The sequence below is a fragment of the Hippopotamus amphibius genome, chromosome 3, assembly GCF_030028045.1.
Source record: "Hippopotamus amphibius kiboko isolate mHipAmp2 chromosome 3, mHipAmp2.hap2, whole genome shotgun sequence".
Lineage (NCBI taxonomy): Eukaryota > Metazoa > Chordata > Mammalia > Artiodactyla > Hippopotamidae > Hippopotamus > Hippopotamus amphibius.
The window spans coordinates 194,732,800-194,758,346 of record NC_080188.1 but is presented as its reverse complement, the minus strand read 5'-3'; the positions used below and the strand labels follow the sequence as shown (position 1 = coordinate 194,758,346).

The following is a 25,547-nucleotide window of genomic DNA, read 5'->3' as shown; positions in this document are numbered from 1 at the left end:
ACAGACATGCCATCTCTATGTCCAGTCTGCATTTGATCTTCCTATGCATGACTGCTAAATTTCCCTACTACATATAATATCGAGATAGTAGGTAGTAAGCATAACGAACATGATTTCCAAAGTCATTCTAAGTTCAAGGAGGTGACACACCTTTCCTAATTGTTGTAGCCAAGAGAGCAAAATCAAAAGTAGCACAAGCAGACATGTGCTCATATGCACTATAAAGACTTTGTTTATAGACATTAATATTCATAGTAAAAGCAAAGGTAAATGAATTGGATGAATCTATTGAAAATATTAATAAGCATCTTATTAAGTAAATAAGGCTGGAAGCAAAGTTTGCTCTTTTAAGAGTTTCAGCTTTACATGTGTATCTAATATCTGTTCAAGTAATTTAGGATCTATACTCTCAAACTTGAAATTATAAGTAAGGAAAAATGCATCTCTAAGAGCAGTGAGCCTAAAACAACACATGAACAAATGCTATGGAAGATTTCTCTGTAGGCAGGAGTGCTGACTGTCCCATATGTTTGCTTCATTGCTTCACGAATACAGGAATCTTTCAATGTTACATGTTCAGCCCTATGTGTCTATTTTGGATGGATCTAGGTAGGATGACAGGATTTAACTTTTAAGGAAAAGTGAGCACTTCATTTTTAGCAACATTGTGCTTGAGGCAGATGAACCTGAGAACGAGAGACCCCATGTGCAGTCACTTTGCCAGGTGGCTCTCATCGGGGTGTTTATTGTTGAGAAGCCCGCTATTTCTGCCTGAGGTTTGAAGCCAGGACTTCATAGGATCCCCTGCTGCACTGCTCAGTTCTTCCCATGCACAGAGCAGATGGGTGAAGCATAATAAAATTCCAGCCTCAGAGGCAACAAGGAACCATTCCAGAGACCAGCCATGGTGTTGCTTTTCGTTGGAGTAAATGCTAATTGGAGCTGGTGAGTGAAAGTTAGAGCTGGAAATTGGACTTGGCTTATGAGCAGTTGGGAAACTTGTTAAAGGTATTATCACTACCACATTTTGATAAACAGAAACAAAATGTTCACATTAAAAACATGAGTCAATTGTTTCCAATTTAGCTTGGTTGGTTAGAACACGATGCTTCAAGGGTAAGCACACAGGTCATGAGATCCTTTCTTAATTTTTAGAAGTAATATGACCATTTGTATTAAAAAACTACCAAGTCATTTGGATTCTTATAATTTCCACTAAATTCTATCTGGCATAAATAGCATAAATAGTTCCTCTTTCCCGATTTCTCTGGGTGTACCTTTTTATGGTGACACTGTGGCAGTTATCGTATTGTCTTGTATTCTTGTGCACATTTTTCCTCCTGCTCTTTCACTTTCCTTTGGGAAGAGACCACGTATTTTCATCATTATATCCCTAGAACTGAGTCCAGTGCCCCAAAGTGAAAAGTTAAAACATGATAGAAAGAAGCAGCCAACATTCCTTCTAGTAGCGGTCAAGGACGGTCATACAAAATAAAGATAATTTACAGTTTTGGGCTGGACTGAACAGTGTTTTTCAACTACAGCCCTTCTCCAATAATAGATTTATTTAGTTTACCATTAAAATTCTGCAAATACGTGGGTTTAAGTAAATGCATAGACTTTAAATCAAGTGTTCATGCACCATTCTCATTTCAGGTGGAGCATTGCAGCTATAGGCACAGCATGGCTGTGGCAGTATGTGAGGATATTTTGCCAAAGAATATTTTTTAATGATTTTGAGATAATTAGAGAAAAGTAACCATTATTGCATCTGGACTCATGAGTTTCCAAGTTTCAATTCTGATCATTAAAGTGCCTAAATGGATCTTCAGACTTTCCTCAGTCATCTTATTGAATAAGACTTCTGGTTTCTCTGCGTTCAACTTGCTTTACCTGTTGAAAGTCCCAGAAGAAACCCTGGTAAAAGCTGGTCCCTCTTCAGAGGGGCTTGGTTCCTCCCATTAGGATTCTCTGCCCCCTTTTACCCATGTTCTCTCTGTTTCCCATTTTCCACGGCCTTAAGATCTCTGTATTTCTATCTTTCTGAGTACTGTCTTCAGGCACTCTCAGTTCATTTCAACCCTTGTATAGTTCACTTTTTACAGTATAAAAAGCTAAAAAATTGCATTAACTATGCAACCACACCATTTTCAATATAGGAGGTAAGTGTACATGTAGTAAAGAGTAATAACTACATCCTTAATTATAATTTAAAAAGTGGAAATGTTTGTAGCTATGTTTAACAACTCTAATGGTTTCTTTGAATGGAGCTTGGTCATTAAATCTATTATTCACAATTATATTTTTCATCATGATGGAAATTTATTTTAATCTAAAAAGTGACAGAACTGCAAAAATGTATAGCTTGCAAAAAGCAAACTGTGTCATTTATATCATCAGCAGAGATCAGTGGCACCAAATACACCAAGCAGACTAAAACAACACTGCCGTGAGTCTGAAAGCTCACTGATTATTATACCTATATAGCCCACAAAAGTGGGCTATGGCATGTTTGCCAAAAACTAAAAGGTGACTGCCTGCCAAACTTTTAAAAATTCAAATAAGACTAATAGTTTCCTAACATAATATCCAAAATGTCCTGGATACAACTGAAAAATCTTGATGAAAAAATTCTTGATATCAAGAATCAGAAAAACCACAACTTGAGTAAGAAAAGAAGATGAATTGATGTCATCAACTCAGTCTGAGCTGAATCAGATTTTGGAATTATCTGACAAAGATTTAAAGTAGCCTCATAAAATGATTTAATAAGCAATTACAAATTCTCTTGAGATAAAAGGAAAAATAGAAAATATCAGCAAAGAATTAGATGTTACAAAAAATGGAAATTATAAAACTGGGAAATAAAATAGGAGAAATAATCAATTCTCTGGATGGGCACAATAGTAGAGAGGAGATGGAAGAGAATAAAATTTGTGAATTTGAGGGCAGATCAATAGAATTTATCCATTCTAAACAAAAAAGAGAAAAAAATGAACAGAATCTTAGGAATCTGTGGAAAAATAGTAAAAAACGCAAAACATATTACCAGAGTTGCAGGAGAAGAAAGAGTAGGGCTGAAGGAGCATTTAAAGGAAAACTTGGCTAAAGACATCCTAAATTTGGCAAAAGACATAAATCCACAGATTTGAAAAGCTGAGTGAATTCCAAATAGGAAAAATCCAAATAAAATGACACCAAGACACATCATAAATAAAATTATGAAAACTAAAGACAGAGTTGGAGGTGTTATCATTACCACATGTTTTCTCTACAAGCAGCCAGAGAAAGCTCATGCTACCTTCAGGGGAACACCAATTTCAATGACATCAGATTTCTCATTTGAAACCATGGAGTGCAGAAGGAAGCGATGTAAAATTTTTCAAATGCTGAAAGAAAAGAACTGTCAACCATGAATTCTATGTTCAATAAACTATACTTCAGGAATAAATAGGCAATAAAGATTTCTCACATAAAGAAAAACTAAAAGAATTGTCACTAGCACACCTACTCTTAAAGAAAGGCTAAAGGAAGTTCTTTAAACAGAATGGAAACAGTAGAGTAAAAATCTTGAGGCAAAAGGCAGAAAGAAAGAACAGTGGAGAGGGCAGGTAAATATAATAGAACACCCTTCTCTTCATCAGTTTTCTAAATCATATGTAATGATTAAAATAAGAATTATAATACCATCTTATCCTCAAGACAATGATATTTTAAAGTGGGGAAGATAAAGGGACCTAAATGGAAATAGAGTTTTCCTCCACTTCACCCAAAATTGTAAAATGTTAATACCAATAGGCTACGATGAGTTACATGTGTATATTGTAATACCCAGAACAACCGCTATGAAAACTGCACAATACAATATATCTGAAAATACTGTAAATAAATCAAGATGAAAGCCTAAAAAATGGTCAAGTAACCCACAGGAAGGTAAGGAAAGAGAAACAAAGAAATCAAACAGAAAACAAATAATAAAATGACAGAGTTTACCCCTAATATATCAATAATTATTTAAAGGTAAGTGGTCTAAATATATCAATTAAAAGGCAGAGATGATTGACAGAATACTTTTAAAAAAGCATGACCCAATCATATGCTTTTTAGTATGCCATTTAGAAGAAATCACTTCAAATTCAATGACAAGTAAGTTGAAAATATAAGGATGAAAAAAGTCCTACCATGCAAATGTTAATTTTTTTAAATTAAAAGGCAGGAGCATGATTGTTTATGTAGAAAATATGAAAGAAGTGACAAAAAAATCTCCTGGAACTAATAAATGATTATAGCAAAGTTGCAGAGTACAAGGTTAATATAATATACTACAGTCAATTGCTTTCCTACATAACAGCAATGAACAAGTAGAATTTAAAATTAACAACACAATACCATTTACATCAGTACCCAAAAAATGAAACACTTAGGTATAAATCTAACAAAACAGGTTATATGAGTAAAACTATAAAACCCTGATGAAAGATATCAAAGAACTAAATAACTGCATCAATATTCCCCGTTCATGGATGGGAAGACAATATTGTCAAGATGTCATTTTTTCCCAACTTTGTGTATAGATTAAATGAAATCTCAACCAAAATCCCAGCAAGTTATTACATAGATATCAACAGACTGATCCTAAATTTATATGGAGGGGCAAAAGACCCAGAATAGCCAACACAATATTGAAGGAGAAGAACACATTTGTTGGACTGACACTATCCAACTTCAAGACTTCAAGACAATAATCAAGACAGTGTGGTGCAGGCAAAAGAATAGACAAATAGATAAATAGAACAGAATAGAGAGCCCACAGTCAGATTCATGTAAATATAGTCAACTGGTCATTGACAAAGGAGCAGAGGCAATTTAACACAACAAAGATAGTCTTTTCAATAAATGGTGGTAAACAACTGGATGGTCCCAAGCAGAAAAAAGAACCTAGACACAGACTTTACTCCCTTCACAAAAATTAACTCGAAATGTATCACAGACCTAAATATAAAATGCAAAACTACAAAACACCTAGAAGATAACATAGGAGAAAACCTATTCATAGGTAACCTTGGGTAAGTTGACTTTTCAGATACAAGACAGAAGCCATGATCTATGAAAGGAATAATTGATAAAATTCACTAAAATTAAAATCTTCTGCTTTGCCAAAGAAAATGTCAAAAGAATGAGAAGACAAAATGGATAACTGTTCATGAAGCCATTTTCTTTATTTTAGGTCCACCAAAAAACTAGATTTCTCAGTCTCTGCTGCAGTTAAATGGGGTCCTAAAACTAAATTTGAGTAGAAGACATAGTCACCATTTTTAGGGCCACAAAAACTTTCTAGATGCCACATCCCCGTTTTCTTTCCTCCACCAGTTGCTTGCTGCAAAAAGAGCATGGTGTACTTGGAAACCACATTTTGAAGATGGAAAAAAAAAAAAAAAGAGAAGAACCTGTGACCCTGAATCTCCATTTGAAGGACAATTGATTATGAGAACCCATTTTTGGAATTCATAAGAGTGGAAAATAAGCAATTTCATTAAGCCATACTTGGGGCAGCCCAGGACTTCTTAACTCACATGGTCATTCTTGGCTGCTCTTCAGAAATTAAGGCCAACACACTTCCCTGGAACATTTCACTGGCTCTCCTCTTTGGACCTGCAGATTCACTGGTCAACCATGTTCTTTTATCTGATAAGGCAACATTAGCAATGGCCTCTGACTTTGATAGAATCTCTTCTTTATATCCCTAAACCCAATAAAAAAATTTGTACCTCCCTTACTTTGTTCCAAGAGGGATTTAAAGTAGCTGACAAAAATACTTACACAATACCAAGATCAAACAATTCAGAAAAAAATAAGAAGGAAAAAAAAAAAAGGCAACTGTAAGAAACAGAAACAGGAAATTTAAATAATCTCAGAGGTGGGGTAAATACAGAAATGTATTCCAGAAAAACCTATATCCTTGTAGAACCCACTTTTACCTATAAGATTTCTAGCATCTTACATTATTGGGAAATGTGATGTATTGCAAGATTTATTTCATGGTTTTTTTCATTTATCAAGATTTATTTGCACATCGTTCACTAAGGGAAAAAGCATGCGGGCTAGAAGCCATTCAGGAAAAATAGTACTTATCCTGACACTGACACTGGAGAGGCTTCTCTCCTGTGTGTTGTCACAGAGGGGACTGTGCATGAGGAAATCTTCTACAGCAACCTCACAGCAACCACGGCCACGAATCAAAGGTCGTTACACGTGAAAACTGAAGCCTTACGAGAAAGGGGATACTGAGCACAAATAGGCCCCTCCCCCCTTTCTCTTATTCCTTGTTTTCTTTTCTCAGAAATCCCCAATAGGAGCTGAAATATTTCCCTTCGCTATCACTGGATCTACTGAGAAATAAGATAGAAATCTAGGTTGTCATGTTTTCTCAGTGGTATCTATGCAGGTGTAGGTAAGTTGCTACTCATTACCAAATGTGGGACTGTCACCAAACTTCTGAAAATTTTCAGAAATGGGCGCAGACATAAACACAACCATTCACTGGAAAACATACATGCAAATTTCCTCTGGGTTTTAGAGTAAGACTGCGGTAGAACCAGACAGAATCATTTAAAACTGATATAGGGAACAACTTTAGCTATAGAGTAATTGATTACTTGAGGCTAGATAATTGTTCTCAGGGTAAATATAAACAAGTAGGTTAATTTTTTAAAGCAAATTTGAATAACAAAATGTAACATCATTATGAAATTTAATGACATAAAAATTCCAACGTTTTCTGCTCATAAGGTGAAGAATTTGAGTTGGCTCCTAGTTCCCAAGATCATGTATACGAGTATTTCCCTTTTCTGTACCCCTCTTCTATCACTATTTTTCTCATGATCTGAGGAATTATGACTTGTGAAATGAGGTATTTTCAGGCCCACAAGGGGGACCCTTTGCACCACAGCAACAGAGGTTACAGACACAGCCCTCACGGCGCACACACCCTTTGGCTGAATGCATGATCTGCTGTCACGTGCTACAAAGTCAAGGCACCTCCCCTGCCCTGGGCCTCACCTGTGAGTCCAGGTGGGCAGATGCAGATGTAACCCGAGGCTTCCCGGCGGCGGGATGCGGACAGCAGCTGCGTGAGGCGCCCATGTGCCTTCCCTGCGGACAGCTCCACGCATTCCCCGTCAGACTGGCAGGGGCCACTGCTGCACTCGTCCATGTCAGTCTCACACTGGGCCCCTGTGTACCCTGCGGGAGAAACGTGCAGAGCAGCCACTGAGTCAAAGCCCCTCAACCACAGAGCGTGTGCCTGACCGGAGGCTGGCCACTCGCGGGCACCAGTTAAACAGGTGCTGGACCTCCCTCAAGGAGCTGGCAAGGGGATCTGGTAAGAGAGGCTTCCTCAAACATGAGTAATAGTTACAATGGGATCACTCCTATTCTTTTAACAAAGACTGGATGAACAAGAGAATTCAGGATAACCTTGATTTAACCTGGACATTTTAACTAGGTTCCAATTCCTCAAATATTCCAATGGTTTGAATGTTAAGCAAGAAAAAAAATGTTATATTTTTCCAGAGAATAGCTGTAAAGTCAGCAGAATCCACATAGCAACCCTAAATTCTCTTCTTAAAACCCAAAGTCAAGGTAAATGATTACTTCTTTACACTCAGTGAGACAGAATAAAAAATTGTTTTGTACTTGAATGGATTTATCTGGGTCATTTTATTAGGGACAAGAATAAAAACAATAAAATATGAATGATTTAGTACTTCATAAAACATTTGACTATTAAATGTAAAAGCAAGTCCCTACCAGAACTACTCCTCTGGTTTTACATACATGTGCACCTGTTAAAACTACGTGTGTAGATATTTATTGTGTGTGTTGACATAACTGCAATTGGACTGCAAGCATCTGTCTGCAGCTTGCATTTTTCACACCCTTGCACAATCTATCCATGTTTACAATCCAAAGTTGTGAAAGTTATAAATCAAATCATGATATTGCTTTACTTTAAAACCATTCAGTGGTTTCCCTTTTCACACAGAATAAAGTTTAAAATCCTTAACCCAAATGGCCTTTTATTATCTGGCCCCATTCCCATCTCTGCATTCCTGTCCCTAGAATGTTTTCTACCCCAGGGCCTTTACAACACTGTTCGTTCTCCGAGAAAACCTTCCTCCAAGACTGTGCTTGGATAACTCGAAATTCTCAGACGCGATCTTTTATTACGTTCTCAGAATGTCTTTTCCTCATGGACAGACCTGAATAAGATCCTTTTGATTTCTCTCATATATGCAATTCTTTCCTTTCCTTGTCTTACAATGATTGTTATTATGCCCTTATTTTTATAGTTATCTTTTTAAATTTATTTATGTATATAGCTTTCATGTATTTATGCAGTTGTCTCCCTCAACAGGCTGTAAGCGCCACAAAAGCAGAGACTGTTTTTTCATTCCGCACGCCAGGACTGAGCAACACCTGGGTCCTAGGCCTTCAATCAGTGCCTCAAATGAGATTCAAATGCTTCTAAGCAACAATTTAGATGATAATCCCAGCTTAGCAAATAACTAGAGAATTGACGAACTCTTAATAAGCAGATAATGAGAACATGATATGAACGCTTATTTTGTAATTTTAATAAAAACCTGAATGAGGTCCTATGTCAAATCATAACCACAACATAAATTCTGTTCCTCAACAATATAATACTTTTGTCACATTTGACCCCGGGGTCTTTCTCAACGGTCTGAAGAAGAAACAAAGTTGAAAAGCAAACTGAAAGCACATGTCAGATCAAGGTCCCACAATCCTTTGCAGTGACCCTCCCCACCCCAGAACCCGCAGTCTCTAAAGCCTGAATGTCTACTTTTTAAGTGCTTTTATTTCATACTTAAAAATCTACAAATATTTACTAAGTAATGGTTTTCACAAGTTTTTATACACTTGCGCTACAGTCGACTTACTAAAGAAAGTTCTATGTTCAATTTTCTTCTCATTCTCAGTTTCAAGACTCATACACAGGCCAGGTTAGGAAGTAATTTAGAACCTTCATAAATCCTGAACATTAGGCTCATTCTGATTTATGGTGCTACCAGTCCTGTCCCCACCGCCGGGGCCCTGTGGGGATTCTGTTTGCTGTTCCCTTTAACCATGTGTGTAAATAGATTCCTTCAGTCAAGGCTACATTCAATAGTTTTAACAAGTTTTCCTGTAAAAACTCTGTACAAAGAAACATGCTGAGTCAAGAACACAGGGTTCTTAAATTATGCTGGTTTTTTTTTTTTTAAACCCAATCTTTTCTGGGTAACAGGAAAACTTTTAAGTCGAGCATTTAAGGTGACTGATACTTCTTACAATTAACTACCCTTGAAATGAGGACCCTGGGCAATTCCAGCAGCGCATCCTTGCTGTCACGCTCAGTGGCAGTGGTCTCGTGATCCAAAGGAATGGCCTCCTTTTCTTAGATATAGAGTGGCCTGTAGCATTAAACCTTCCCTTTACACATAACTGTGAGAATCAGGTACAAAGACACTGAGTTTTCTCACTTGGCAAAGTCACCATCCATACAGCGACCCAAGAAGGAAACTCAGAAGTAGAACTATCCTAAATGGGTGCCTGTTTCTCAATCCCCACATCATTTCCATTTCCTAAAGGGCTCTCGTGGCCACCATCTCCTCACCCCCAGCCTCACCACTGCCGTCTTTGTTCTGGCCAGTTGGCTTATCTCGCATTCCAACTACTGCAGAACGCTTACCAGATTCCCTGCCTGTAGCCTTGTTTCTCTCAATCATCTTCCATAAGGTGCCAGGGAGCTCTTTTCAAATTCACAGGGCAGATTACGTTACTGCTCTGCCCCATGGTTTGCAAGACAGACAAACAGCATCGTGATGTGGCTTCAGTCTTGTCTTGGTCCGCAGCGCCATCCTCTGCCCTCAGCCCTACGTAGTCCAGCATTTTGAAAAATCCTTCAAAGTTCCATAACTGGACATGCTCTTTTCCATGTGCACCTGCTGCCCTTTCTTCTTTCGCTCTTCTTTTCTTTCCTCTCTTCCATCCTTAAATAAGTTATGAGCTACTACGTGCTGGCCATAGGGTCTAGAATGGCCATCTCCTAATTTGGGCGTCAGGTTTACACTTATCGAGTGCCCACTGCGGTCTAGGCTGAGTTGGGGGCTCCTTCTATACTGCTGGACTTATCTCCGCAACCACACGATTAGGTGGATGTTGTTATCGTCACTTATGCTTTACCCATTAATGAGGAAACTGAGTCTCAGAGCAATAACTCAGCCAGAGCCACACAGCTAGTGGGTACATTTCTGGGATATGCTTAGTGATCTTTCAAGTTTTCTAAAATGGTGCCTCCTTGGTCAGGTCATCCCTAAACTTCTTCTCCCCTTATTCCCTTTTACAGAATTTATTCAAGCTTCTTATTGTACTCAAAATTGTACTGTACACAGTTTTTCCACACTGTACCCCTGCTAGAATTTAAGCTCCTTGGAAAAAGGAACAATGTCTTTTTGATCCCCAGATCCCTCATGTATATAGTTGGCACTAAATTCTGTGCAGCTTGAATGAATGGAACACATATTGGTCTTTTTGGGGCAGCTCTTCTTAACTGCCTGACTCCATTACAAATCCTTTAGAGCACAGAAACCATCTCTCATACACAATTTCCACCTCCTGGTGTAGAACTTGGCATGTAGTAATATATTGTTGCCTTTTTTTTTTTTTGAGTACCTAATATGTGCCTATTTTTATAATTTTACCCCTTACAATGATACTACAAGTAGTTTTTTGTTTATCCTTCATTTGTGGATGAGAAATTTAAGAATTAAGAGGTAACTCACCCTAGTTTACTCAGTTAACAAATGGTGGACTTGTCCTGCTCCTAAGCTGTCCACTCCATCACCTGCTTCTGGGCTGAGGTTCTGTCCAGAGTGAGATTGAGTGTTGAGTGTCGGTTGATGACAAGAATGTGGAATAACACGTTTTGGAAAAAATTCAGTGTTATAGGTGGCCTGTTGATTCAAGTGTTATATACGGTTGCTTACTGATCAGAGCCAATGACCAAAGGATAGCAAATATGCCCTATTCATTATCTGGAAGTGGGGAGACAAACGAGATACACAGATTTCTGAGCCACAGAAGAATTCCAAACTTCCTTCTATACTTTCACATTTGTTTTGCTTTTACCTACAAAGCATGTTGCATGTTCCCCAGACGGTGAGGTGTCTTCCACAGAAGCTGCTACTGACTGGACTGACCCCGGCCTCCGGGCCTTCTCCCAAACACAGGGTCATCCTTTCCTTAGACAATAACATGAGTGGGGAGGAGGACATAGATGACCAGTAAGCTTACAACAACTAGATTTTAAATAATCACGAGTTTATCAGTGTTTTCCAACACATCAAGAAAGAGGAGAGGCGAAATGCTCTTTCACTTCTAGGAATCAAATCCTAGCAAGAATTAGGTTGAAATATGTTAAGCAGGTTCATTGCCAAAATTAACATCAGTATTTACGGTGGCCTGTTGATTCAAGCGTCACATGCTGTTTCCTACTGGTTCTGGTATCACCTCTACACTCAAGTCTAATTACCTTTTAAGTGTAAGTAATTTTTAGTCATGGTTTATGTATGTGTACCTTGTATCGCCTCTTACATTATAAAGGACTAGGAGAATATGCCCACTTCTGGAATATCATTCTACGCCCTCTATGGGGACCATTACGGCCACTTTGATTGACTCCATGAATTATAATACAAGCACTTGGTATTTTAATAGCGTTTCATGGGTTTTAATAGGTTCTAGGTGGCAAAGAAAACATCTTGGAGGAAAAGGAAGCACCTTCCAGTGAATTTACTCCATGAAGACCATGCTGAAATCAACCTTTCCACTGATTTTTTTTCCTCTGTGTTTCTTCTAGAAGATTCTGATGTTTGGGCAGCTTGGTAACCTACTTCAGACAATGCATAGTGTGGCAATAGATAGGTTTCAGCACCGAAGAACACAATTAAATTAAACAATGATAACTAGAAGAAAGACTTGGTTTTAAACTGAAATTTTTAGTTTCTATTTGCTATAAGTGATTTGTTGCTATTCTAAGTCAAAAAAAAAAAAAAAGGTGGAGGGTATTTTGTCACTTACCAGGCCAGCAGTGACAAGTGTAACTGTCAACACTGTCCTCACATGTAGCATTGTTGTGACAGGGTTTTGACCAACATGGAGGCATCAGGGTCTCACAATGTGTCCCTGTGAATCCAGTACCCATGCAGTTACAGCTGTATCTGGAGAGTAAAATGAAATTGTCACATCAGCTCTTGGTCATATGGAGATCAAATGTCCTTATCCTGTCTCTTCACTTGTCCATCAACCCCAGACCCATGGCATGGTTTTAATACTTATCAAAAACCTCAATGAATCATCTCTATAAGCCCCTATAAGTGTTTCCATATTCATAGCTTACTATCTTTAAAATTTTACAGTATAGTTTTCAATCAAAATTATTTAGAAACCATGATTGTTTACTTCCGTTTCCTCACCCATAAATTGAAGGTAATAGTACCTTTGTCACAGAGTTGTTGGCATAATTAAATGTGCATATAAAGACTGGACATGCATGCCAAAGGGCAGAAAATACTGAATAAAGCTACTAAATAATACCAAACAAAGTTGTTCATATTTGTGAGGCAGTAGAGAATGATTTATGCCATCAAGGCACTTTTTAAATATAAAGAGCCCAGTAATGAGGTCCCTTATGGAACATGAAACAATAAATTATGAAAAACACATGAAGAGTTGTCATTATATAAATTGTGACTTATGTTTTCTTATTTTCAGATTACAAGAGTATTTTAGTCTTGCTATTTATAATCATTCACTGATTGAGTGGGATTATCTGACGGACCTAAAATACAAATCTGACGAGGAGAGTTGTTCCCTTTATCAAGAAGAGGCTTTCAATTTAGATGGGCTCTTCTCCAGGATCTAGTATCGCAAAAACATGGGCTTACACACTCAGCTTACGCAAAATGAGTGTCTGGGGCGAAGGACACCTAGGATTTTATAAAGAGTAACAGTGCTGTGTTATGACTGTGTGTCTATCTACCACCAATACAGATATTAAGATTTTACTAAGGAAACATAAATATTAGCAAATATGACTGTAATTTTTACACATAATTTCGCTAGCTAGAAATCCTCTATTCACTATTCCATTTATTTAATTAAAAATACCTATTACAAATCTACTGTGTGTAAGACATCGGAGACAAGAGCCCTATGGTCACGGCTGGTTAGTGGACCTCAGTTCATAGAATCAGCCTCCATTTGCATCTTCCTTTGTCGGCAAGAAACTTTCATGGGGTGGAGCTTCTGCCTTTCCCACACACCTCATAGCAAATGTGTTAATTTTTTGTTGTGGGAAAATAAAGTCAGTTTGCATTTGCTGAGCTTGCAATGATCTTGAAATTTAGGTAATACGAGAGATATGGATACAACAGAAAAAATTATTCACGGCACACATTCAGTTGAAGAGAGGAAACTGGCAGGTTCAGACTTGTTCCGTTTGCATTTCCATAGGCATCAAAAGCGTTGTGTGACTTCTGTCCTGATGCTTTCTGGAAACAGCGAAGCATGGCTGGGAGAGCCTCCTCTTTTTGTCTGGAGCGCTTGTGTGGAAACTGCCTCTCTGGTCTGTCTACGTGCTGCCCAGTTACCTGTCTCCAGGCGTGAAGATTCACGGCACTGGAGAAAGATTGGGGTGTAACTGAAAGTCACAGGCAAGACGTGGAGTATGGTTATAGTTTACAAAAGAAACGTTCTACCACCTCGCTCTGTTTAAAATCACATTATTTTCCTGGATATATTCGAAGCACACGCGCCTTTTATTGCACCGCTTTTGAGTCTCATGCACTTTGAAATTCGTATTTGGGATAAATGATATCTTATTTATTAAATAAAGGAGAGTTGGATCCTAGTCCTCCTTTTGCAAAGAATTAACTGTGTGAACTTGTGGGGGGTCACCTAACTTCCATGAACCTTGGACACCTTATTGTCAAGGGGGAGCGTTAACGCCTATCTTGCTGTCCCCTGAGCTGCTGAAGGGTCTGCCAAGACACTGTTAAGTGTTAATGCTGTTGAAACTTAGGCATTTGACAGCTCAGTGCTTGTGGTTTAAATCAGCTTTAGAAAGTTCTTCCAAACATATTTTATATGAATTCAACTACCATCACCCAAATTTATTATGTGCATCATATTAGGGCGTAATTTACTGTTTTGTTTGTGTTTTTACTGAAAAGCCAATGATAGACTCTAACTTGGAATAGAATTACATGGCTACTTCTCTTCACTCTGCTGCCTCAAAAGTATTCTCCCAATTCCCCAAATTCTCCAACACTGTTTACATACAGTTCCTAAAGTGTTTATTTTTCACCACTTAATTTATATGCTTGTTATTTTATAAATACAACCTTGTATTCACGTACAGAATAATCTCCAGCTTTGTTTTTGCATCTACAACAGATACAGAAGATAGATTCCGCTCGTTTCATAGATTTGGAAGGCTGGTGCTTTTCTGTGATAGAAGCAAGACATTTGTCATATTACAAGAATGACTTGGAAAATGCTCCCTCTTGAGACAGAGGACCTGTCTCAAGGATGCATTTTTTTAATAAAAGGTGAATGCTACAACTTTTTTATATTTAAAGTGTAAAGCAATCTGAGACTTTTAAGCCAGGGATGTGAGATCTCCAAATTCACCAGAATGAGTGGGGCAACAGCTTCTGGCCAGCGAGTGCGCTCCGAGCAAATGACCCAAACACAGGAGAAGACGTACCTGTTGGCTGCGTCCACGCACAGCCCTCCGTGGAGACACGGCCCACTGGCACACTCATCAGTGCTGAGCTCACAGCGATCACCCAGGAAGCCAGGGGCACAGTCACAGAAATAGGCCCCCACAGTATCCTGACAAGTTGCACCGTTGAGGCAGGGCTGGGACTGACATTCATCAACTTCCAGTTCACAGTTTACACCTGTGTGGAAAGTCGGCACAGGAAAAAAAGAAAAGTTTTAGTGAGGCGTTCCCATTTTTGCTCTTTGGCAAAGCTTTATTTACCAAAGCTCCTGTCAAACGTGATGTTGCCCAAAATAATTTTCCTCCTTAATTGTAATTGATATTAACTTTCTGGCATGCTTGCGGGGCGTTCACAAGGCAGAGCAGCTGTTACTTACAAAGAACCATCACATACAACAGCTTGTGGTTTTTTAGTCCTGGGAAACAAGTCATTTTTAGAACAAAGTAATTGTTTGCTGTACTTTTGTTGGAAGCCTGAAAGGGACTGGCCAATGTCTTTAAATTATTTTTACACTTAGTTTAATTAGGCATCATATTGAACAGTGGGTAAAAGTTCAGACTCCAAAGCCAAATGGCCTGGGTTGGGATCTTGGCACAGCCTGTTTTAGCTGTGTGACCTTGGGAACGTTCCTTAACTTTTCCTTATCTCAGTTTCTTCACCTAAAAAATGGGACCAATAGTTATAATTACCCCATAGGATAATTATTACAATTACTATGTGCTCTAAAGTGCTTATGATAGTATCTGGTGTACACTAAGCGTTTGCTAGAGAAAAAAAAGTACTTGTTCTTTCCACAAACATTTATTATACAAATATGATATGCAATTATTTCCTTAATGCTCCTTCTGCATAGAAATATTTACATTTTCTATAGTGTCGTTAAATGCTGCTTTTAAATAGAAAATCAGCTTGTGACTTAAACGCAACGTAATTAGTGGTATTATTAGAAGCTACTTCATTTTAAGGTAACGTTACATTTAAAAAAATCTGTATTTACACCCCACCCCCGCCCAAATAGTAGGGGAAGATTATTTTCCAAGCAAACCAAGTTTAAGATTTACAAGAGTGGTCACACTGAGGTAGCAAACTATCCACTGAATCTGTCAAAACAGTATTCGATACACAATAAGCAAATTTGCACACAGGTTTTAAAAGACACAACAAGGAGGGGGCCATCCATATTTGCCCATCTTCATTCCTGGGCCCATAACCCAGGGTAATAAGTTATGTATTAAAATGATACGGAGGAATTTTCAAGTAACTCAGAGGTTTTTAGTGGTTTGATTGATTTTGTGCCCTCTTTCCTGGTGGAAAATGCAATCGGGTATTCCAACACCACCTGCCATTTAACACGGGGACTGGATTCTACAAATGCGGAAGTGAAGAGAGATGCCAGCATATTAAATTTGATTGTTTTTTGAGAAGAAAAAGAACTTAAATTTTATATCAGTAACGATGGAAAGTTGTGGAATAGGATTTGTTGTAGGTACATGGTTTGAGGACTGGCTGTTTCTCACGCAGTCTGTGAGTGACTTCCATTATCTGTTTTACTTGGTATCCGTAAGGCCAAGTGAAGGAGCACTGAGCTGCCCGGTGGAGACCTGTGTTCTCGTTCTGTCTCTGAAACATCCTTTCAGCAATGTTTTGGTATCTTTATTTCTGCCGTGTAAAATAATACAATAATGAATACCTCTTTTTACTTTCCAAGAATGTGTGAAAGATAAAAATAATGTATCATTTAAAAAACATTTTATATAATTCTTTTTAAACATATGTAGCAACTAAAACTATAATGTATTAGCACTCTGTTAAAATGACACGGGTCGTTCAGGACGAAGAGAGCATCTGCTCACCAGGAAACGGTCCGTCCCTGTGGGTTTCCATGATGCTCTCTGCTCAGAGGGCAACTGCCTCTTCTTACACACCTACCACATGCATGTGCGGTGTGAGGTGATCTCCCATGTGTTCTTTTATTTCATCCCAACACATTTAAGGTACACTGACTTGCTTGTATTCTGTAGCTAGTAAGTGACAGTGTTTCTGCCATTCCTGTCTCCTTCTAGTCAATCCAACTCTCCATAAATACCTTGGATTATGTCCTTTGGTATTTAGTCATCTATATTTGCTGAAAACTACTAATATATAAAACCAAACCAGTGGTTTAAAACCTGTTAACAATTTTATTTCATAACTCAAGCAAAATTCATATATTCATCTGTTATTTACCCAAATTACTTCCTAACGCTTAAGAAATACATTATAAACCAATATTTTAAATACTGCAGCTCCACTTATAGCAATGGCATTCAAATACTTTAGCTTTAAAGTGATCCTGATGCATGTATAAGAAAGTGATTCAATAGCTTAAATACAATTTCAATTCAAACAACTATTTCTTTGGATTTATTTGATTTGTTTGTATTACTCTTAGTATTACTTAACAATGCGATTCTTACTGCAGGTTTTCACTGCTACTGATACGGGGAAGAAAGTGATTTGATCTATGTCTGCGTGATGCCAAAATAGCTGGGTGAAAAGTGACAAGTATAGTCAGTCATCCAGATGTTTTATATTTCTAGATTCTTGGCTTCAGAGATAAACATCTGGAAAACTAACTATGATTTTCAGTTTTTATTTGGATGTTTACGCTACAGGCATACAGCCATTAAGTACAGACAATTAATGGACCTTCAGAAACATACCTACACAGTGTGGTCCAGACTATCTGGACTTGGGGACCCTCCAATTGGGGCACCTGGGAGCCCTGGTTTCTGGGTAGGGAGAGGCTGGGTCCCTGGAGTGCAGTCTGGTGGGAATAATAAAGTATTACTCATACATAATAGTAATAATCATGTGTAATAAATATTATTAACAAGAATCAAAGAATACCTCTATTTCCATATTTTGTCAAGGTTAAATTCACCACGGATAGTTATATTGATTTCATATACACTAAGAAAGAAAAATTCTGCAACTAAACTATGACACAGCACCAAGACACTGTTGATTGTAAAGTTCATAGTGGCTTCCAGAAACTAAAACTTTGAGGGTGGAACAGAGCAGTCTTGGAACTGATGAAACTTCATTGTCCTTCAGAGATGAGTCTTAGGCTTGCAAAGTCTACTTTAAGGGACTGCTTTGTAAAAGGTGTGTTAATTCTTTTTGGTATCCTTAGAAAAGGTGTGTCTAAACGCACAAGCCAGAAATCATGCCGGATAAAAATCCAAGGATGTTCCCACTGAAAAGAAAAATCCCACTTCTAATCTCTCACAGCATCTTGTGAATCATTATCACACTAGCTTGACACTATTACTCAGAACAGGAAGTCACACAGTTATAAAAGATTATAACTGATACACAGAAATCCAGACCTCTACTGTAAACCCATAGCTATAATGGAAACGTGTGCTATGTACCTCTTTGCGCTGATACTGGGTCCAGATTTGCACTGAAAACAGTTGTAACTCATGCACCATACATCATTCCTTACACAACCCATGCATAGCATATATAATTCTTATCCAAAAGGAAAATGTTGTGCACAGAGGCCTGTTAGATATCAAGTATATTGAGTGGACCCTGAAATGAGGATGATAACCCAAAGCTGAAGTGGAATGATTTCCAAGACGTGGGCTCTGCAGCTAATGAGAAATGTGATCAGAGTGGTCGGGCACTGCCGCACGGGGTGTGGTGCCCTCTCTCTCCACTGTGATGACTGGTGACAGCGTCGGTGATGAGACCTCTCCGGCTGATAACCTGTGATGTGCGTTGGCTTGCGACACAGGTAACCTTGATTTCTAACTGCGGAAAGATGCATCTTGGGCTGCAACATTTCTCAACGCTGATCAGACGTTTAGGACACAATCATTCAGAAACAGTGTTTTGTTTAGACATTTGCCAAAGCCACAAACTTGACTTTATGGCTTTAATTTTGAGTGGGCCCAGGCTTGTGGAAGCATTGAGAAGCTGCTTCCTGGCATGCCAGATTGCTTCTGGGAGAGATGGTGGGTCATTCCTTAGCTGTGACGTGATCATTCATTCACAATTCATTGAGCATTTCCTGTGTCCCAGAATTCGTGCCAAATGCTACAGGTCTCGGTGTTAACGGATTAAGAACAAAGGTAAAATGATGAGAGATTCCCAAATTGATGCACTGCCTTTGGTAGAGAAGCAACAGTCCTGGCAAATAATCTAAGAACGCTCCCTTTCCTCTTCTATAATTAATTTAATGCAAAAGCTGTTCTATCTCATCTTGGTTTTCTTGACAGCATTTTCTGAGGGCTCTCCTTCTGTCTCTTCAAAGGCTTCTTGGCTTGATTCTTTCTCCCCTCCGATGTGCTCCTTGCTCCTTGACCTTCTTTTCTTTCCCCTTCCTGCTTTCTTGCTACATCATTCTTTTTCCCTTTTATTTATTTGGAAAGATCAGATTCACTGGTGGGAGGAGAGTTCACTTCAGTGCGAATCTGCACTTCATATCCCTAAGGTGTAAGAGAAGGGCCAGGGATGCTCCTGCCCTCCTGCCTCTACCCCTCCCTCCCTCAAAAGACCCCACTGCCTGAGGGGGAAGGCTGTCATGTTAGAACCCAAGAAAAGTGACAACCAAACTTTAAGTGCAATCAGTGTCAGTCCAAATACTCTGAAAAGTCTATTGTCCATGTAGCATTGCTCTCACCCCTTCCTAAAACCATCTCCCCTGCATCACAGAGATGCCAGGAAATACATTTTCTCAAATATCCTTCTCCTAGTGGTTTGTGGTTTGAGTTTGCCAATGAGGGGCACTTGGATTTGGAAGGTGGGAGAGAGGCCAAGATTCTTTAGACATTTCCTAGATCAGTCCTACACATGAACAGATGTGCCTCATAGCAACTTCCCAGGGAGTCTGGAGACACTCATTCCACTGCTACAGGATGGGATGGTGGGAAACTCCTCAGAGATCCTTCAGAATTGCAGCACCTTCTTAGGAGCTTTTAGGAATCCCCAGCTTTGGTGCTTTGGGTGGAGATCTTTCCTGGAAACTTCTTTGACTCCCCCTGGCCATCGTATAAACAGGACAAGCCTCTTGGATTTGATAGCATGTGACCTTTGCTGTAACTCAGGGCCCTGCTCCTAGAAGGACCCTGTATGAGTTTGCTAGGGCTTCTGTAATAAACTACCAGAAACCAAGTGGCTTAAACAACAGAAATGTACTGCTTCACTGTTTCCAAGCCTGAGACAGAGGTGTCATCAGGACAAGTTCCTTCTGAGGGCTCGGAGGAAGAATCTACTGCAGGCCTTTCCCTTGTTTCCTGTGGTTGGCTTGCAATCTTTGACATCCTTAGGCTTATAGAAGCATCACTGCAATCTATACCTTCCATCCTCATATAGGAATTAAGGGCTTACAAATTCCGTAGCCTGTTCTGTATACAAGCCCTTAATTCCTATATTAAACTCTTCATATACGTAGAATTCTCAACCAAATCCTGATTGATAAACAGACCTATGATAGGAAAGACTGGAGTAGCATATTCAAACAAGCAGAACTGTTCAGTTTTTGGTCCAATCTTCAGATTAAAGGAGAGAAGCCGAGGATCAAAGATACAGCACAAACACAGCTGGAGTAGAGGCCCCTACTCCTCACCCACATCCTAGGTGAGTTGGGGATTCATAGAAACCCAGAATCTGCTGAGGTACCAGGAGAGTCCCATTAGTGTCCCATTTTCTTTCTAGAACTCTGGAAACACATCAGGCTACCGCAGTTCCCAAGCTGCCATAGCCCAGAATGGCTGAACAGATAAAAGCACGCAGGACCTGAGTAGGTAGAAGTGAAATCGTTTTACAGAGAATGCGTGTGGAAGCACGAAAAGCTGCCAAATGCTTTCTCCAATAAGTGAGATGATTACGTGCTTATAAGTTGAGTTAGAGAATTATAAAAATTGTACCTACTACCATTACTTTCCTCCTTCCTTCTTTACTCTGCCATTCATCACAGAAGAGTAGAGGAACGTGCGTTTTGCAGGCAGACCACCCAGGACCGTGCTCTGCTCTCTGCTGCTACTAGTGAGGCTGGATGTAGTTAGGGCTCAGTGAAAGGTTGGTATTACTTACAGTCATTTGTTCTTTCTTGTATTCCTTCTTCAAATTCTCAGAGTAGACAGAATTAAAATTTTTTTGAAAAGTAATTGGAAGCAAAGATAACTCTGCAAGGGAATCTGGAATAGCTTTAAACTCAGTTAAATACAGATGTGATGCTGAGAGTATAGGAGCTAGAAACTGGAAAAATTTGGAGCAGCCACTATATTAAATCTGATTTTAAAAAATCTACAACTGACATATAAATACCTGCTGAACAATAAATAGTAAGTATTTAACTACAGTTAGATAATCAATATCTGAGGTGGATCAATAGGCTTTAAATTAGGAAAAAGCAAAGTAAGCAATGGGGCTTTCCAGGACTGGAAAGTTGCAAAATAGTAATTGCAGGTCAAGGGCAAGAACGTTTAGAGATGATACAGGCATATCACTAAAACATCTTCCCATGAAGTCCAGGCTTGCTAAGGAGACAGCAAGATAGGGAAGGAGTGATGGACAGCATGAGTGTGGAGAGGCCAGGTAGCCAAGATTCTGCTAAAGAGGAGGTAAGAGTCAACGGAAGCAAGGAAATGAGAAGCTCGGCCTGTGGTGAAAATTTTGGTGGTAAAGATGTTTTTAATGATGACAAGGTCTAACTTGAAGTTGTATTGCTGTATGGCTATAGTGGAGTAGAGGTGGAGGTCACTGAAATAAGAAGCTCAAGAAATTCCAAAAGCTTGGTCCATAAAACTGTGCAATAGCTCCTAATTGGATTTGTATAGACTGGAAAATTCTTATTTTGGCACCTAACATCCCTTGTGATGTTTCCAAGTTCATTTCCCATGACAATTCTATCATCTCTTCACATGCCAGTCCTATCAGAACCCACCACATACCTCTACCCTCTCATGAGTGTGGACACACTGCCCTCCCTCCCTTCCCTCCCTTCCTCTCTCTCTGTCTGGAAAATTCTTTGCCACCTGTCTACCTGATGAAGTCATCCTTTAAGGCTCCCGTTAAATGTCCCATCCTCGGTGAAGTCTTTCCCGATTTCCTTACTGGTTCCATCCCCCCGTGCTTCCACGGCCCTTACACAATTATATTTTACTTACTCGCTACTTGCTTATCTCCCACAAGGGCTCTGAAGACAAAGACCCGTGCCTGTTTTTAATGGTAACAGCCAACATTCACCCCAGATACTATGCTGAGCATTTTATGTGCATGACTTGATTTTCCTTAGTCTTCAACAAATTATCCACGAGGCGCTACTATGACACCCACTTTATTAAGGATGAAGCTGAGGCCCAGCGACATTAAGAAATCTGAACCAGATCAAAAAGCTAGGAAGTGGTAAGGTCGGGATTAGGCGAACAGTGGCTTGCAAGGACGAGAAGAGAGCGGTGTGCGTGGTGAGTCATGAACCAAACAACGGTCTTTCAGGAGCAGTGAGTTTTCTCACTGAAAGCCAACTTCCCTGCTGGCCCTGAGGATCACGCGGAGAGGAACCCTTTCATAAGGGTTGTGTGCAAAGCGGTTTCATCAGAAAAGCACAAAGTTCCAGCAAAGCACAAGGAATTAACAGCGCATTGGAAAAAATAAAAACATTTTATTTACTTGCACGTGAGAAAAGGCTAAGGGGTGGGGGAGGAAGCAGCTGACCATTCTTATGGAAAGCAGGAAGCAGTTTTTCCCTGGACACTTTCACAGAAGCTGTACACTAGCGGTCTGTAACTCGACGGCAGATCGCCCTTTTGAATCCAGCTACCTACAGGATGTCTCCACCAGCTCATCTCACAGGCGTCATTCAGCCGTTCCAAACACAAACTCTCTCTCCTCCGCCCACCCTCTCTGACCTCCGCAAACACATCCCTGCCAGTGAACGGGGGTATCATCCGGGTCACCCATGCCAGATTTCGTGGAATTATCGTCATCTTACTTGTTATTTCCCACGTCCTAATTCGTCATCAAATCCTGTCATTGCTCTCTTAGAAATGGGTCTAAGGTGCCATCCTCATTGCTGTAAACTTATTCAGACCCTCAGCATCTCTCATTCGGTCTGACTGCTACCGGCTTCTCTCTTCCAAATCTTCCAAACTCTACATTTCTGAGAGTGATCTTTATAAGATACCAATCTGATTTTACCACTGTCTATGTACATTTTTAAAAAGGCTTCTCCTTGTCTCCAGGAAAAAGCACTCTTGGAATTCTGTAGAAGCTTCTAAAAGACGTGGACTCTGTTGAGGCCATCTACAAGGACGATCTTGCAGCCCACCATCTCCCATGGCCCTAGACGGCACATAGCTGTTCTCCTTACTTGTAAAGCCCTCTCCTCCCTCCCGACTCCCATGGCTGATTCCAGTAAATTCTCCAAGATTGTGGTCCAGTATCACATAATCTGCAAACTGTACTGAACCACTTATACCTGCCTTAAGTGCTGCTCCACTGTAATATAAAAGTATATATTATATTTTACAGCAATTGCTTATTTGTCAATTTTATCTACAAAATTGCTAGTCTTTGTCCTTTGACACGGAGACCTGTAGCATTTGGCACGAATTCTGGGACACAGGAAATGCTCAATGAATTGTGAATGAATGATTACGTCACAGCTAAGGAATGACCCACCATCTCTCCCAGAAGCAATCTGGCATGCCAGGAAGCAGCTTCTCAATGCTTCCACAAGCCTGGGCCCACTCAAAATTAAAGCCATAAAGTCAAGTTTATGGCTTTGGCAAATGTCTAAACAAAGCACTGTTTCTGAATGATTGTGTCCTAAACGTCTGATCAGCGTTGAGAAATGTTGCAGCTCAAGATGCATCTTTCCGCAGTTAGAAATCAAGGTTACCTGTGTCGCAAGCCAACGCACATCACAGGTTATCAGCCGGAGAGGTCTCATCACCGACGCTGTCACCAGTCATCACAGTGGAGAGAGAGGGCACCACACCCCGTGCGGCAGTGACCGACCACTCTGATCACATTTCTCATTAGCTGCAGAGCCCACATCTTGGAAATCATTCCACTTCAGCTTTGGGTTATCATCCTCATTTCAGGGTCCACTCAATATACTTGATATCTAACAGGCCTCTGTGCACAACATTTTCCTTTTGGATAAGAATTATATATGCTATGCATGGGTTGTGTAAGGAATGATGTATGGTGCATGAGTTACAACTGTTTTCAGTGCAAATCTGGACCCAGTATCAGCGCAAAGAGGTACATAGCACACGTTTCCATTATAGCTATGGGTTTACAGTAGAGGTCTGGATTTCTGTGTATCAGTTATAATCTTTTATAACTGTGTGACTTCCTGTTCTGAGTAATAGTGTCAAGCTAGTGTGATAATGATTCACAAGATGCTGTGAGAGATTAGAGGTGGGATTTTTCTTTTCAGTGGGAACATCCTTGGATTTTTATCCGGCATGATTTCTGGCTTGTGCATTTAGACACACCTTTTCTAAGGATACCAAAAAGAATTAACACACCTTTTACAAAGCAGTCCCTTAAAGTAGACTTTACAAGCCTAAGACTCATCTCTGAAGGACAATGAAGTTTCATCAGTTCCAAGACTGCTCTGTTCCACCCTCAAAGTTTTAGTTTCTGGAAGCCACTATGGACTTTACAATCAACAGTGTCTTGGTGCTGTGTCATAGTTTAGTTGCAGAATTTTTCTTTCTTAGTGTATATGAAATCAATATAACTATCAGTGGTGAATTTAACCTTGACAAAATATGGAAATAGAGGTATTCTTTGATTCTTGTTAATAATATTTATTACACATGATTATTACTATTATGTATGATTAAGACTTTATTATTCCCACCAGACTGCACTCCAGGGACCCAGCCTCTCCCTACCCAGAAACCAGGGCTCCCAGGTGCCCCAGTTGGAGGGTTCCAGGCTAGACCATCTGCTGGCTAAGGCAAGGCAGTGAGTTCTTGCCAGCCGTGACTTCAGGGGGAATGGACATCGTTGGGTAGATCAGGGCTTGTAGCTGGCAAATGCCTGGTTTCCACCAAGAGCCCAGGATAGGAATTAGGCCTGTCCTGAGCCAGGTTCTGGCCCAGATCCCCCCTGTTCCAGAAAGCAGCGTGCGGAGCCCATGCACAGTTGGCGCCCAGGCCCCCGGTGTCTCTCACAGAGGATGCCCGCTGCCTGACCTGCGCATCTTGTGGGGGCTTAGGAGGGCCTGCCACACCTGCCACCAAGTGGAATAGGCTTCTCTGGGTAGGTTAGGTTTGGAATTAGGCAGATGTCTTCATGACCCTTGAACTCTTCCAGGCCCTTGTCTATCCTTAACCACAAGAGATACCCATGGGCAATAGGCACTATTTTATTTAATTTACTAATTTTATCACTGTTATTACAGCTATCTAAATCTTTTATGTTTCTGTAAGTTATGCTTTCAGCGAGAGTCGTACCTGGAATAACCTCTTTTAATATTAAGCATGCTTTTTTGCTCATTTTGTTAATCCTTTTCATATTTTGCCCTGTTCCTTCCTCCTCTTATCATTCTTGAAAGTTTAAGAATGTTCTTGACTCTATTTTATCCCCATTTTTCTGGAATATTCATGGAAGCTAGACCTCATTCTAGGAAGGGAAAGAGGGCTCTTTTTTGGTCAGCCCTAAGGGCGGAGAGCGGGGAGGGCT

At 39.8% G+C, this 25,547-nt stretch overlaps 1 protein-coding gene across 4 annotated transcripts in view; it reads right to left on the bottom strand.

Moving 5' to 3' along the window:
- CRB1 (crumbs cell polarity complex component 1) overlaps positions 1-25,547 on the bottom strand; it is a 295,880-nt gene that overhangs the window by 121,019 nt on the left and 149,314 nt on the right. For 3 of the 4 annotated variants that reach the window (XM_057729774.1, XM_057729775.1, XM_057729777.1), the window contains 3 exons: positions 14,834-15,029; positions 12,145-12,284; positions 7,060-7,242 (listed from right to left, as the gene is read on the bottom strand). In XM_057729774.1, the coding sequence (XP_057585757.1) occupies positions 7,060-7,242; positions 12,145-12,284; positions 14,834-15,029 (519 nt within the window). The remainder of the gene's footprint in view (positions 1-7,059; positions 7,243-12,144; positions 12,285-14,833; positions 15,030-25,547) is intronic. The other variant, XM_057729776.1, reaches the window with a different exon arrangement.